We start from the raw sequence: 14,593 nt of genomic DNA, 5'->3' as shown, positions 1-14,593 counted from the left end.
AGTTCACTTTCTCCAAGTTATTATTTCTGAGTTATCATAATGTCGGGGGATGCCGGAGTTTACTTAATTTTAGAACTAAATGCCAAGCATTTGGTAGGTTGGTGGGAAAATCTGGCGAGAATTGCCCGCAACATGGACCACGGTCACAGAATTGTGCGTTTCTGCATGGTTTGAATCAGACTGTGTGGTAGTTTAACTTTAATAGTCCAATTCTTTGCAAATAACAGTAATTTTATTCAAGGATATCCAGGTATCACTTACGACTAGCGAAAATTAACTTAACTCATTATTTAACTAATTCACTAAATTTCACTTTATTAAATAATTTATTTAAAGAATGAAGAAAAAGTGAAGTGACTATTTGCTCGTTAGAGGCAGAAGAGAATAATCTCGCTTCATGTGTTTCTTTTCTGCCCCTAACTCATGGCACACTTTTCTCGCCAGTCCTCCACTCCCGTGGCGAGCTCTGCAAAGTGGATAGTTCCGCGCCATCTATTTGTTCGCATTCGCAACATTCGAAATAAATTTCAAATGCTGCGAATCCTGCCACGCCACAATAGTGCCAGGACACCTAGGGAAGCCGTGAGAGATTTAGGTACAATACCTGTAGCTGACAATATTATGTGAACTACAACAGCCAAATTTCCTTGACTTCCCTGGACAGTGGCTCATAGTTCAACTTCTCCTCCATCTATTTCCGTTCAGTGTTGCTATTACGGGAGATAGCTACATCAATAATAAATGCGGAGTAACTCTTCTTGTTAACTAACAGCACGTCAAGCTTGTTGTACGGTATGTGGCGATCAATTAATGTAAAAACCAAGGAAGAGATTTTCGAACCTTTTACTTGGACATTTGATGATCAGCGAAGACATTGGACTGATTGTGAAATTTTTCCACTTTCACCTCTTCATCATTCTCGGTACTTGCTACTTCGGTACTTACTTCACACCATTTTCATACGTTCCCTTATTCTCTGTCAGTGTAACTCCATCACTTTTATTGCTAAAGCATGAAGAAAGACAAGAATGTAAAAATTGTTGACAAGTTCATGAATATATTTATTTGTATGTTTGATATATATTATATATACATAATGTAAAAAGCAATCTTCATTAGAATTTGAGATCTTGTTAAGATGTTCGTCTGGTTGCATGGAACCACATTGACCATTCAAGTAAATCGTTTTTTATTTCCATTTTGAAATGATGTTAGTCCTCGAATATTTCATGTCATGAATAATTCAATCCAAACTGAGGGTAAAAAGAAGACTTTTGAGTCGGAAATCATTGTATGCATTTGTAACGTTTTGAAGAAGGAAACATACCCAATCAGATGGAAAAGCCCTAGCTTTTCAATCAAACAAATAAGAAACCATACTTTACTGAAAAAGCTGCACAGAATAGAATGCAATGGCAAAGTCGTATCTTTAGGTTTATGTAATTGTTAAAAATTCCAATGACCACCCTGACAAACTTGCGAAGGTAATTTTCCAGGAGAGCAACTTGAAGTTCTAAAAAGTAAGAGAACTCAAGACAGTGGTACAATAATATTAAAAGCTGCAGAATCGTCTTAAAGTAAAGTAATTCGATGATTCGGTATTCGCCATTTTGTCATAACAAACTTCTATAACATACTTTTCATTTGATAATCGAGGTGCAGGCGAAATTTAAATGCAAGCAATGTCACACGACACGTTTTTACCCTGCGCCATGTAGCTTGAACACCCTAACTAAATGTAAACAGTCTCTAATGTGTAGTAAGGGCATTCTACACCTATGTTCCAATGAATGTGTTGTAAATGTGAAATATGTTTGGGATTGAGCACGTAAGAAAGTTGAAAGAAATGCTACAACTGAAGGAAAATATGTCTGGTATTCTATATATATATATATATTATACTTTCCTTCAGTTGTAATATTCTATACATATTTCCTTTCAGCTGTAGCACTTCTTTATTATATTTACCATACACTTTCAAGGCAGCACAAGGCAATGGAATGCAATGTCTGACATCCTGACGTACACCATCGTTCCATCTCAGGCAGGATCTGCCTCGTCTTGTTTTTCTACCATAGATATTGCCCTTATAGACTTTCTGGGCTGGATCATCCTCATCCATACGGATTAGGTGACCCGCCTACCGCACTGTTGAGCCGGATTTCATCCGTAACCAGGCGGTCGTGGTATCGCTCATAGATTTCGTCGTTATGTAGACTACGGAATCATCCATCGTCATGTAGGGGGCCAAAAAATCTACGAAGGATTCTTTTTCCAAACGCGATTCTTTCCTTTTATGGTCCTGTACAGTTTTGGCTATGCTATCAAAGGCGGCTTTAAATTCGACGAACAAATGGTGCAACTGATAGCCATATTCCAAAAGTTTTTCCATCACTTGCCGCAGAGATGATCTGATCTGTTGCTGATTTGCCTAGAGTGAAGCCTCTTTGGTATGCGCGTATAGGGCTATCCGACCTAGCAAGATAGCGGAGAATATCTTATAGATGGTACTCAGCAACGTGATACTCTATAATTGCTGCACTGTATGATTTCTCCCTTTTTATGTATGGGACAGATAATGTGCCGTTGCCAGTCGTCAGGCATTGATTCGCTGTTCCATACTTTGAACATCAGCTGATGAACCGCTTGGTGTAATTAGTTGCCTCCATATTTAACCAATTCGGCTGTGATTCCATCGGCTCCGGGCGATTTATGGGTTAGATTGGAGCTGGTGGATTGCACGAACTGTTTCTTCTACACTTGTCGGTGGCAGTATTTGTCCGTCGCCTTCAGTTGGCGAGACCTCCACCTCGCCGATGTTCTGATTGTTCAGTAGTTCATCAAAATACTCAACCCATCGCTCCAATATGCCCATTCTATGGGAAATCAAATTTCCCTCTTTGTTTCAGCAGGATAAGCATCGAGGTGTATAAGGCTTCATCCTGCTGACTTGTTGGTAAAACTTCCGCACTTGGTGCAGCTGCTCCCTGCGCTTTTCATGTTAACAGACTTGTTGGTTCTCCCAGGCTTCTTTTTTCCGTCTGCGAAGGTGCTTCTTCGCTCGCCGGAGTTCATGATAGAGAGAATACAACATTACTCGATATGAAGCATTCTTCCGTTCCGTTGCTAGCTTATGTTCATCATTGAACCAGCCTTTGCGGCTGGGGCCAAGTATATTTGTGGCCGTATCAAAGTTAACGTTCTTCAGGTGGTTGTGAAGATCGTTTGTTGATGCTTCATCTCCACGACATCTGTTAGCTGCGGTTATTGCGGCATCTATTTCCCTCTTATAGGTGTTACGGAGAGCTGTGTTAGGAATGGCTTCAGTATTCACTCTCATCTGATTGTCAGAGGGGATTGTAGGTGGTGTTGTATTTCGAACCAGGAGCACTACACTAACGAGAATGAACCGAGTCTATATTGGCCCCACTATATGTTCCTATATTCACCAAGGCTGAGAGGTGGCGGCCTTCGATCAGCAGGTGGTCAATTTGGTTGAAAATGGTCCCGTCTTGAAAGGCCCACGTATGTTTGTGGACTGCTTTCGGCACAAACCAGTTACTTCCAACGACCATTTCGTGCGATACTGCTAACTGAATAACCCGCATCATTGGTATTCGTGTCTAAGCTTTGGGAGCCAACGTATCGCCTGAATACGGGCTCCGTCCCTCCTTGACTGTTGGATCTCTAAGTATGATTTTAATATCATACTTGGGACAAGCTTCGAGTGTCAGCTCAACTGCCTCGTATAGTACCCTTCTCCGACCCTGCAATCTCCTGCGTTCATGAGGTTTATATTTCTAAATTTGCCTCGGAAACGCAGACTGCATAACCATTCGCTTGTATTTTCAAAGCCGATAACAGCAGGTTTCATTTTTTGGCTAACTAAGAAACCTACTCCGAGCACATGGTTTACTGAAAGGCAGCTATAATATATGGTGTAGTGGCTCTTTTCCAGGAAACCGGTTCTACCCATGAATAGGAGATAAAAATATAGCGATGACCCTTAGGCTCAAAATCTTGGTTTTGTTCGTATTAACTTTCAATCCAATTTTATTTGCATCCTTCTCCAAATTGAAAGGCATTTGACTGCTCTGCGGGATGACCGTCAAGCCCAACGGCGTCCATATGAGTGCCCTGATTACCAAGATGATTTCACTTTTATTTAGAGGAGTAGTCTTTGTGCGTATATTACGGTGACTAACCATTTCATGTAGAGGTCGAATTTGACCGGATGTGGTACGATTGAACACCGCGGTGAAGTATTCTTTTCAAGCAGATTCCAAATTGCAATCGGTGTCCTTGTACGGTAGGCGAAGGTCGTAACCGAAAAGTGCATTTTAGTCCGAGGTGTAATTAACGGTAAGCATGATGTGTTACATATCCAACTTCAAAGGAGGGAAGAAGAAAGTGTGGTAAGTTTGCTGTGCCCAGTGGCATATATAACAACCATATAACTCAAAGGGGGCCCCTGTCTCAGTAGGGTAACGTGCATTGAGTTAATTGTGGTTACTATTAATTTCCGCACGTACTTCCAGAGACATCTAGCTATTACACGGCCATTCAGACTACGATGAATCTTCCCTCCTTCCTGCTTATACGGGCTTCGAACCGTCTTTAGCATAACTATGTTTGGTGCTATATTTGGCAGTTTCGTCTGCCTATCGGCTGTATTTGCAATTGGAATTTCTGAGTTAAAATACTCGTAAGGGAAAGAGCTCATGGAAAATAGTCGCGCTAGTTATTCGTTTGAAAGGAGGAACGGGAGGAAAATGATCGCAACAGATAATTGTTATATATTGTGGACGTCTGCTATAAGACTTCGTCTGAAAGCTTCCTGTGTGTTATTTTATTGTTATTGAAACTTCGATGAACCTGATGCTCTAATACCATTTCCGTTGGATCTTTGCTTTTTCCAGGATTTTCTTAACATCTTTCCAACAATATTCTTATTTGTCTGTGGAGTAATTAGCCATATCAGCACGGGTGCCGAAGCAAACGAGTTAAATTTTTGATGTAAAATTTCAATGACTTTTCATTGACATCTGTTCCTTTTAGATACTACGTTTATCTTCGATATTATGTGCTATATTATGCTTGTGTTGAAATCACTGAAAATAATTCTGGCGTCTTTAATATACAGCGAGCTATAAAATAAAAATTTAAAAACATCTACAAACAAAATGGGTAGTAAATATTGCAAAAAAGCAAATTAACCTATGGTCCTCGAATTAATAAATTTCCGCCCCTCTGTGAACTGGGATCGCAATTTTCCTTCTGATTTATAAAAAGTTTCATAAATCATGTTTTCTGTGTGGAGAAGTAGCAGGGATGCTGGGGAAGTATATCCTGCTAAATAATTACCTTCAAAAACAAAGTGAAAAGCTGACCTTTCATTTCTAACAAAATTACTTTTGTCTTATCTCTCATAATTCATAAAAGCTGAAAGACCAAATATGTTACAAGGTAAATGAAGACGCCTGTATTGCAATTTTTCCACGTTGTAGATTGTCTTTTAAAGACGTGTTTTGATAAGACGATCATAAAGAAGGTTATTTCATTGAAGTTGAACTGATGCATGAAGATATTTCATAACGCAATTCCCCACTGGCTGATAGTATTGATCCAATATATTTAAATTGTTCAGTTCTCGTCAGTCCACTACCAATGGGATCGGTCGTCAAAAATTTTGTTTTATTTCGATTAAGTCAGAGACCATATTGCAAGTGGCGATCATGGCATTTTCGAATAAACTACTTGATCAGCTTTGCTATGAAAGTGCAGTGTGAATTGTATCACTAGCTCCACAGTTCTTGACAATCTCGGTGGTTATTGGAATGATGTCGCGAATACGGTTGTTAAAAGTGCGTTCAAAGAAGTATGGGGCAGCAACCGGACGGCAACTTGAACATTCTGCTAGACTTCCTTTCTTTATACATCTATCCACCGTTGTTGGGTCTCAGTTCTCCGTTTTCCAGAACTCAGATGCGATGTCGTTAGATACTCTTGCATTCCTCGATTTCACTCATTTCATTGCTTCCTCGACTTCAGTCGAGTTGGCAAATGGAATTGCTCCAAATGTCGGCAGTACTTGTGGAAGCGAAGAATGAACAAATTCTTCCGTTGAAATCTGCTCGAAATATTCCCACCATCTGTCCATCGTGTTTAATCTGTTAGTAAACAAAGTAACGTTCTTGTCATTAATTCAACTGAAGTGTTCGATATCCTATGTGTGTTGGTGTCACCTTTTGACATGTGAATGCAGATCTGGTAATTTTGTCAATTGGCCAGTGTTTTATCGTCGAGAAACTTATAGTAGATGCGTTTGTTTCCATAGACCTTCTTTTGGAGACCTTCATTCCAAAGCCAAGCATCTCGGTCGATGAACCGGTTAAGAGGTTTGATGGCTCCAGGGATAATGTTTTTAAGTTGGGTTCACGATTCTTTCACATTTGCAATGGTTAGTAATAGCATAGGTGAGATCATTTCTCCTTTTTTATCATGAGATCATCACAATTTAATGTGTGGCGGACCAATGCGTTCATCACGATGTTTTATCGGTTTTTAATTCGCAAGACAGCAAACAATGACCGATGTTGAAGTGCGATGGTCTCACAGAAAACGGCTTTACAGTCAGTAACGGTGATAACAAGTCGAAGTCTTATCGAAAAAGCAGTTGATTTACTGTTTCCACAATCAACTGTAGGAAGATGAGACAATCGACCGCAAAATCGACCATACGCTTGATACCCTCATTCCGTGTTCCAAACCCTTTTCCCTCGTATTGAGATGGGGTGGAGCTTATCATGAAAGAAGGGTGCAGTTATGGTCAATAAAAAAGGTGCTTTTAAGGAACGAGGATACGACCAGAGAATCATAATAAATGTACATATGAGTCATAATTTTCAAATATTTTAACTATCGTTTAAAAAAGTCATCATCATTACCTTCAACACCGTGGCAATTAAAACCGTTTTGTTGTCTCAATTGTTACTTTACCTTCGGTCTGTGAATAGAGTGAGTTCCCTTTTCAATTTCGAAAAAAAATTCAGAACAGAAACCGTTTTGTTGTTTCAATTCTTACTTTACATTTGGTCTGCAGCAAGACTAGATCTTCTTTTTAATTTCGAAAAAAAACCTATATTTTTCTCAGAAAGTTTTAATCTGGACGAACATGAACATAAGTTGAGTCTAAAAAAACATTTTCTGAGTGTTCTGTTTGGATGTCAACCTACAACAATAGCTTGCATGTGATAACGTTTTTTTCAGAAACTATAAAAAGTAAATTACTTATCTATTTCCTGACAATTTCACAATCAAAATAATGAGCTTATAAATCTTTTTTTTCTTACAGAAGTGGGTAACGAAAATTACTTTGGCGGTGCATACAAGGTCGGAAGTACGATTATATTTCCAAAGGTTAGTGATAATCTTTTATTCATAAGATCTGTGAAGCCATATGATGCTTTCAATATCAAATACAATTTTAAATTTTCTATTAGTTTATATTAACAACAAAAGGCTGATGAATTGTAGATCGATATTTCCTTTTTTTCGTTGCACCGAAAAATATCAAACACGTTTAATACAAATTGCTTTTACTTATGATTCAATTTGAAATTTCGTATTATACTGTTTAACAAGTCGGAAATCGGAAGTTCGGCGCTTCAGGTATGAAAGGTTTTGTGAATTTTTTTTAAAGAATATGGTTTCATTTATACATAACACGTAGTGTATATTTGTTAAATATACCAAATATGCAATTCAATGTTTATCGCTTACGGAGTAGTAATTTAATGCGACAGATGCAACTTTGACCTACTATAACTTTGTTAATAATACTAGGATTTCCACCAAACTTACCAGTGTGATGCTTCATATTAAAACCTGTAATGGTTTATGGATCTAGGATGAACTTAAGGGGTCAAATCGCATTAGGAGATTTTCAGAACCGATTTTTTTATTACATATTTCATTGACATCTCCCACAAAAGAAATACTTCAATTCGCGATATCAACTGCGACACCTAAATTGCACCTATATGGGCAATGAAAGAGACCGCGCAATTCAAGCTCTTACAGATTTCCCTCGGGTATGAAATTTTGCTAGGTAATTTTTAAGATATTAACGAATAGTTTAAATGAAAAAATCGATTTTCCGAAAGTTCTAGAGTAATTTTCCCCTTTAATACGTCAAACGACGTCAAGTTTGGGGCCGCCATCGGCAAAAGCAACCTTAACTAGATATATAAATTGATCGACGCCTTTTGAAGCCTGAGTATTAAATTACGGTAGATGAAATTACACTCTTTATTTAGAATTAATGAAGACGGATTACGAAATGATAATCAAATCATCGAAGAGTTTTCAAATTCCGTTTTCTTCATGATTACCAGCGCATCTTCCACACAAGGTAATATGGAGAACGTGTACGATAACAAGAAGAAATAATGTCGGTGCTAGGATGTAGCCTTCGCGGATTATGCTTTGGGTTTCAAATTTCTCTGAGATGTCACCTCAATGCACTAGCTGACATTTTGCGCTATCATATGTCACTCTGATAATAGCTACAAATTTCTCTGGAATGTCCCTTTATAGGGAGCAGCAGGTACAATTTCTGTTGACACTGCCCAAAGTTTTCTTGATATCGATAAAGAGCAGGTGAAACGGGAAGCTTAAGAGGTACTTTTATGTTCCGGGATTATTTAAGTCATTATCTTTGCGATGTCAAGAAATCTACAAGTGCTTCTCCAGTTGTGGAACTCAGGATGGTAGCTTTTCATCAGAATGGTAAAAATCGTTTCCATCTTCTATTATCTCTCTCAGACTCCCAAGATTGCCGGATTTGTGGAGGAAGTAACGTCTCTGCAGAAACTGCAGGAGCTACAATGGATAGCTCTTTGGGGAGACCATTAGGCTCAGCGGCTTTACTCCGGTTAAGTGCATTGATTACTAAGTGTGCATTGATAACTAAGTCTAAGAAAAGAATATTCTTAATGGCGGCCCAAAGTTATATTCTCCCGTGGACTATTCAAGATATCTGCCGTTCGATCAGTAACAGAACTTTACTAATGTTGATTGACAACTGTATCATATAAGAAATCGATGTTAAAGTTGAGGGGTCGGAGCTCCCGGATCTCACAAGCGGACGGAACACACAAGCTAAGGCAAGCGACCTTTCGATAATAGTCCCTACGCTACAATGTTCTCTTTGGTATTAAGCGCGAAGATAGTCGCCATCATTAGTAGCTATACAGATTTTGCTCCATTATATACATAGATATATATACAGATTTTCCAATTTTGGCAGGATGTTTGTGGTATTTGCATACCATTATCCACATTTTTATCGAAAATACAAGTATATATATTGCACTTTTCGCCGTCTTTAAAAATCACGATATCAATGCAAATTTGCTCCAACATTTGGTGTTGTGTGATGAATCTAGAAATTTTTTCGTTGGAGATCTAAATAAAAAGAAATCACACTGCTACGATACTGTTAACGTATCATTAGAAGAAACCCCGATCACATTTTTTAATTTCTAATGAACACAGCGAACTTTAATAGTCTTCTATTTTCATTCTAGCTCTTCAACCGAGGTCACGGAAACTTTAGTAGTGTAGCTTACGGTAAGTTCATCTTTACCAGTAATTATTTTTACCTTTTTCAACAGACACAAACTTCTCGGAATGTGCATTGTTCGTACCTTCTTACGTGCTTATATGAGTACTAGTTACCCGACAAAATAGATAGTGTACACTCATATACATCATTATACATGTTTGTATAAAGTGAAGGAAGAGATTTTTTTTTTGAAATTTTAATATCGTACCAAAAGCTGTTCACATGCAATTAAGTTAATTAGAAGAAAACATTTTCTCACGCGCCACTACAAATATACTATGATCAAACGTAACTTCGAAAATTCAGGCAAGACAAAATAAAGAGAATATAATGTTTGGAATTCGTTTTCTTGGAAATCGCTTGAATAATTGAATTAAAGATTTTATACTGTCAGATGTTTAATTAAATCGGGTGGTTTTACGGGGGCTAGATAAATAGATATATCAACGAACATTTTATTTCTTTATGAGCTTATGCTCTCTTTAAGTAGATGGATCAAGAATTCGTGGATCTTTGCTCTACCACTCTTGAAAATTTCTATTTACATATGAGTATACGTTTATGCGATTATGATATTAGGAAGGGTACATCCCCAATATATTTTGTTAATTTATACTAAAAAATTAAAAGGACTTTGAAAAATATTCGGGAAATAAAATTAAGATAGAATAGAAAACTTAGGGTCAATGAGCACCGTAATGAATGCTTTCAAACACCATATACATACATATATCGAAATGAATGAATGTTTCGGTATATGGAGCGGGTATCGGTCTTTTAATGCATTCAAACTATCATTTCTCGGTCTTCTACTCAAGTTCAACAAGAGAAGATACGTAAAGAGTTTAATCTAAAACTTATTTGCTGCTTCCAATGGCACATAGTAGCGGTTCATGGGTTTCTTCATTCAGAAGCCTTTTTTCACAAGGGTAATTAGTCGATTAGTCGAGTATATCGTCTTGTTAAATATACACTTGTTATACGTAGATCTTCTATGCAGTGATATTTGTTATATTTGTTCCTTTTATAATTTCTTTGCCCCGAGAAATTCTAAGAATTCTGCGTGCTGCTTCCATATTGTTTGCAAAAATGAATACACAGCTGAAACAAAAACATGTAGAAAACCACAAGCTCTGCACTTCAGGTGCGAAAGGTTTAGTGCATTTTTTATGTAAGGATATTTGAGTATACAACTGTTCCATTTATACGTAGCTCGTATGGCCATTTATACGTAGCTAGTATGATAGACTTCAATATCAGTAATAGTAGGATTTTGGCTAAACTCCATAGTGTTATATTGGTGGTATTGTAACCTATATTGCTGCTATAATTCTAAATTAAAGGAGTCTTTTGTCAGTGTCAGTGATAATTTTAACACTAACTGCCAAGCATTTGGGTTCGAACCATCCTGCCTACTTAAATATCCATAGAGTCTTTGGTAGTAGCGGTCGGTGGTAAGTTATTGGGCAAATTCAACCAGAATTTCCCATTTCGATCACGTTTGCAGAATGGTGTGCTTCTGCATCGCTGGAAATAGACTGTGAGAAAGACCTAGAACATCTAGGAAAACCGTAAAGGATTTAAGCTCAATACCTGTAGCCGACAATATTACTATTACTGCTAGCTCGGAGTCAATCCTCCACTCTCGAAAAAATGCAACACTTTGGTTTGACGGTATGGATCAGGAACAAATGCCTGTAAGCCAAGCTGTAGTTATAATAATAATAATCGTTGACGCAAAAATCCAATTGGATTAGGTCCTTGAAGTGGGTTAGAACACTTCATTCAAGACCGTAACGGTGCACTACAGTACACTGTAGTCAGCATTGAGTTCGCCCGAGATTATTACCCTGATTTGACTCAGGTACTCATTCATCGCCTGGTCTTCGACATCCAGTCATGAAAACAAATCTCTCTACACAAGTGAAATTTGAACCGCGACCTTCTGCTACAACAGCCCAGCGTTCTAACCACTCGAGCCCTCCGGACATACAGCCGACAATAATATGGGACCTACAATCACCTTCTTGAGACGCCAAATTTGTTTGGGTTCTTCTTCATGTAATTTCATTCAATGTTGCTATCATAGGAGAGGATAGCAACATAATAATATACGTGGAGCGACCTGTTTTGTAAACTATCAGGCTTATTGTGTGGTGCATGACGATCATTTAGAACTTGCTGGCCCCAATGCATGCTGTAAGCGGAACTATCAAGTACTGCTGCTGCTCATATCTGCAAACCAGTCATAGTCCCGGGATCACCCCATGCTTGTATGCAAAGTTTTAATAAATCACCTAACATACAGTATTATGCCTGTCCGTATATTATATCGGCACCATAACAGTGCAGTTAGGTGGTGGTCCTACACTGCTCGTTGCCCACCCGCTTTTTCATTCTGAGATTTTAGCTCGCGTGGTGACCACGTTGTCCTGAATAGCACACATAAATTCTTGTGTGTCAGCAAAGGGTTCCTCAATACGCAGGCATCTGTCCGGCAAATTCAAAGAGACAATCCATGTGTTTACCATGCATTGCCTTCGAGTTCCATTCATCCATTCCATCATTCATCAATCCGTCCTTCGTCTTCACACAGAGGATTGAGTGAAATCAGGTAGTAACCTGCCTTACCAACAGCTGCAAACAAGGGACTCGCCTGATCCTTGCTATAAAAATACGCTGATGTTGTGCGGCAATGCCAGCTGCGCCCCTGCCTCCGATACTACGAGGTAAGTTCCTCCACTCCACGCAGAATTTGATGCATTCAAAATTTGGACATAGTAGTCCGTATCCGCCGCTGGACTTTTTCCAGATCGGTTTTCGTTTACGATAATAATCCGAATGTATAATCCAATGAAGTGATAGCGGGTGTATTCAGTGCATTTATGTTGTTCTTCCGTGAGAGATGCGATTTCAACACCAGCTTCATATATCGCAAGAAATTTAACAGTAGAGCATGCTTCGAACATGGGTTCCTTGTAGAATTCCTAGGCACTTCTAGAAGAAGTCTGTCTCGGTCATAACTTCGATGTGGAGGTCACCAATCCTATGTCTGGCATATGGCTCGTGACGGTTTCGTGGATGGCTTGAATTCGACAATCCAAATTCAATCCGAATATCACGGCTGAACAAGTCTACTATTCGCAACAAACTTCTAAGATGGTCATCAGTATCAGCATACAACTTGATGTCATCTAAATACATCAACTCGTGTCAACTCGCATCATTTAGTAACTAAGAAAGGAATAGGGGGCGCCATACAAAACTAAAGGCGATTCAAAGAATCCCCCTGGAAAATTCGTGTCTGTATGCGGATGAGCTTTGAGATCAGATGTACGTACTGAGGAGGTGGTATGTCACCCTTCCACGACCGTTGGTTTGGGACAAATGCGATACAGATGTAGGATATCGATTGACTGGTGTACGGGACACTATCAAAAGCCTCGGCGCAATCGATATTGCAACTAAAGAGATTTATTTGGCCTATAGTTGCCTGTTCTACGAGTGGATTATGAGTTGCTCTGCCAACTAATAATAGACGTTATGAACTTGTAGCGGGTTGATCGGCAAGTGATCGATCTTTTATCTGCGGAGTCCTGCACTGTGTCCTTTTTAGGGATAAAGAAGATACTTTCTGTAATGAGTAAAAAGCTAACTGCTAGGTGCCAACCGACTAAGTATGCTGGTGAACTTTTTATACTAGAAATTCTGCACACGATTTAGATCAGCGCCGATCCCTCCCCCCCTCAATTTCGTTAAGCTGTTTACGGCTCGACGAACCTCTTCTTCGAGGAGGTAATCCACTTAACCTGCTGGGCGAGTAAAGTAAGTCACTGAAAATTGAACTGCCTGGTTGCTCTGTTGAGATTCGTTGCATTCTGAACACGTCTTGAGTGACTTTTGTCATACCGCCACAACTAACTGCATACGAAAGAAAGTCAAATTTCAGCTACGGGTATCTGAATGGCAATGGCATAGTTCCGGTAAACCTTCTGCACTTCGTTCTTCACCCGCCGAGAATTCTATACACGCTCTTTGGAATTTATCTCAACCTTCAGCGGAGACTCCAAACAAACGGTAAAGTAGTGTGCTTCAACGAGTACTGAATCTGTTGCCAACAGTGCGACTTGGTGTTGTTGATACCGCCACTTCCGCCTCCGTCGACTCTTGGTCACCAGTTCCCGCGGTGACTTCATAGTATTGCGGGTAACGCTTGACGAATCTTTAGTTCACCGAGGTTCATTACAGGAGCCCGATCTAGTCACCGAATCAGACAACTCCTGCCGGTTATTCGTACCAAGCCTTAGATTTCTTCATCTCACCATTTAATGGATTTGCATTTTATACCTAGCTATCAGGACTATAACGTTCCTGCATCTTCTTCACCCACCCCCTGAGACGGTGCGGTGGTCTACAATCACTCAAACTGAAGCCATCCATTCTTCTTCCTTTCACAACCGGGCTTGAGACCGACTACGGTGGTATTATTACTATACTACTAACTTTATTTGAGTCGATATCGGTATGATCTGGACAGATAAACAGACAGCCAAACAAACAACCGATTTTAATAAGGTTTCAAAACATATGTGTTAGGGAACCTTCCCATGAAAGTTAATGAACATATACTAAGGATTCAAGTCGGGGCTATTTAGTGGTGTTTTTAATTGGTTTGGTATAGTATACAACAAATGGAGACGCGAATTGAGTGATGAATGTTTGGGGCCGTTACCTCGCTGGAAGTCCGCAATCCGCAATTTTCGCACAAATAGTAAGGTAGCATACCTGAATTGCTGATACACACCCCCATTTATACCTTTTTTGTTTCATCGTTTTAAAGGTACATTTAGAATTTAGCCTGTTTTCTGACACACTTTCCCTCGACCGTGATTCTGGGGGTGATTGGCATATTTTTTAGCGAATTCTAAGCGTTTCGACCGGTTCATTTTATTAATGTGTGGCTTC

General features: G+C 39.1%; 1 protein-coding gene across 1 annotated transcript in view; it reads left to right on the top strand.

The window, feature by feature from the left end:
- LOC119650797 (homeobox protein abdominal-B-like) overlaps nt 1–14,593 on the top strand; it is a gene marked incomplete at its 3' end in the record, with an annotated part of 85,112 nt that overhangs the window by 55,591 nt on the left and 14,928 nt on the right. Inside the window, exons 4-5 of the mRNA XM_038053932.1 lie at nt 7,355–7,419; nt 9,591–9,633. Of these exons, the coding sequence (XP_037909860.1) occupies nt 7,355–7,419; nt 9,591–9,633 (108 nt within the window). The remainder of the gene's footprint in view (nt 1–7,354; nt 7,420–9,590; nt 9,634–14,593) is intronic.

This window comes from Hermetia illucens, chromosome 3 (genome assembly GCF_905115235.1).
Source record: "Hermetia illucens chromosome 3, iHerIll2.2.curated.20191125, whole genome shotgun sequence".
Classification (NCBI taxonomy): Eukaryota; Metazoa; Arthropoda; class Insecta; order Diptera; family Stratiomyidae; genus Hermetia; species Hermetia illucens.
Note: the sequence above shows the minus strand (reverse complement) of the source record. Positions and strands in the feature narration are given on the sequence as shown.